At 51.1% G+C, this 1,130-nt stretch overlaps 1 protein-coding gene across 1 annotated transcript in view; it reads left to right on the forward strand.

Moving 5' to 3' along the window:
• LOC105525636 (chromosome unknown open reading frame, human C16orf96) overlaps window positions 1-1,130 on the forward strand; it is a 47,350-nt gene that overhangs the window by 20,519 nt on the left and 25,701 nt on the right. Inside the window, exon 6 of the mRNA XM_011961336.1 lies at window positions 528-613. Within this exon, the coding sequence (XP_011816726.1) occupies window positions 528-613 (86 nt within the window). The remainder of the gene's footprint in view (window positions 1-527; window positions 614-1,130) is intronic.

The raw sequence follows: 1,130 nt of genomic DNA on the forward strand, positions 1-1,130 counted from the left end.
AAAAAAAAAAAAAAAGAAAAAAGAAAATGGCATGCCAAAATTACTCTCAAAAACTCTTGTGGCCAGGCGTGGTGGCTCATGCCTGTCATCCCAGCACTTTGGGAGGCTGAGGTGGGCGGATCACCTGAGACCACAAGTTCAAGATGAGCCTGACCAACATGGAGAAACCCCGTCTCTACTAAAAATACAAAATTTGCCGGGCATGGTGGCACATGCCTGTTACCCAGCTATTCGGGAGGCTGAGGCAGGAGAATCACTTGAACCTAGGAGGCAGAGGTTGCAGTGAGCCGAGATCGCGCCACTGCACTCCAGCCTGGGTGACAGCATGAGACTCCATCTCAAAAAATAAATTAAAAAATAATAAGTAAATAAATAAATAAATAAAAAGGTAACACCAGCTGAAAGGCCCAGTACATTTCCACTGGGCAGTGCTGCCTGAGATGCTCCATAAGAGAAGCAGCTGGAGCCCAGCAGAAACATCTTCCTCCATCCAAGTCCTCAGCAGCCACCCTGTCCTCTGCTTTCAGCCAATATGGGAGGCTCTGCCAGCCTTGGGACAACAGTGGACATATTGCAAGAAAAGATTAGCAGCCTCCAGAAATCCAAGCTCAAGGTCAGTGTCTCCGGCAAAGGGCTTTTGAGGCAATGATGGCTTGAGGTGAGATGACAGAAGACTCCTTGACTCTGCCACCCTCCCAGGCGCAGCTGTGTTCTGTAGCAAAAGAGGCTGGGGGGAATTGAGCTGGTCATGAAGGCAGCTGCTGCCTTGCAAAGTGGATCCACTGGTGGGGGCCCAGCAGGGGCTGCACGGTTCTCCTGTGTCTCAGGTGGCTGTTCAGATGACAGGTGGGGCCAGTGCGGTGGCTCACGCCTGTAATCCCAATGCTTTAGGAGGCTGAGGCAGGCAGATCACTTGAGCTCAGGAGTTCAAGACCAGCCTGGGCAACATAGTGAGATCCCTTCTCTACAAAAAAATACAAAAATTATCCAGGCGTGGTGGTGTGTGGCTATATTCCCAACTACTCAGGCTGAGGTGTGAGGATCACTTGAGTCTGGGAGGTGGAGGCTGCAATGAGCCAAGATCGTGCCACTGCACTGCAGTCTGGGTGACAGAGCAAGGCAGTGTCTCA

Source organism: Colobus angolensis, unplaced genomic scaffold (assembly GCF_000951035.1).
Source record: "Colobus angolensis palliatus isolate OR3802 unplaced genomic scaffold, Cang.pa_1.0 Scaffold55, whole genome shotgun sequence".
In the NCBI taxonomy this organism is placed as follows: domain Eukaryota; kingdom Metazoa; phylum Chordata; class Mammalia; order Primates; family Cercopithecidae; genus Colobus; species Colobus angolensis.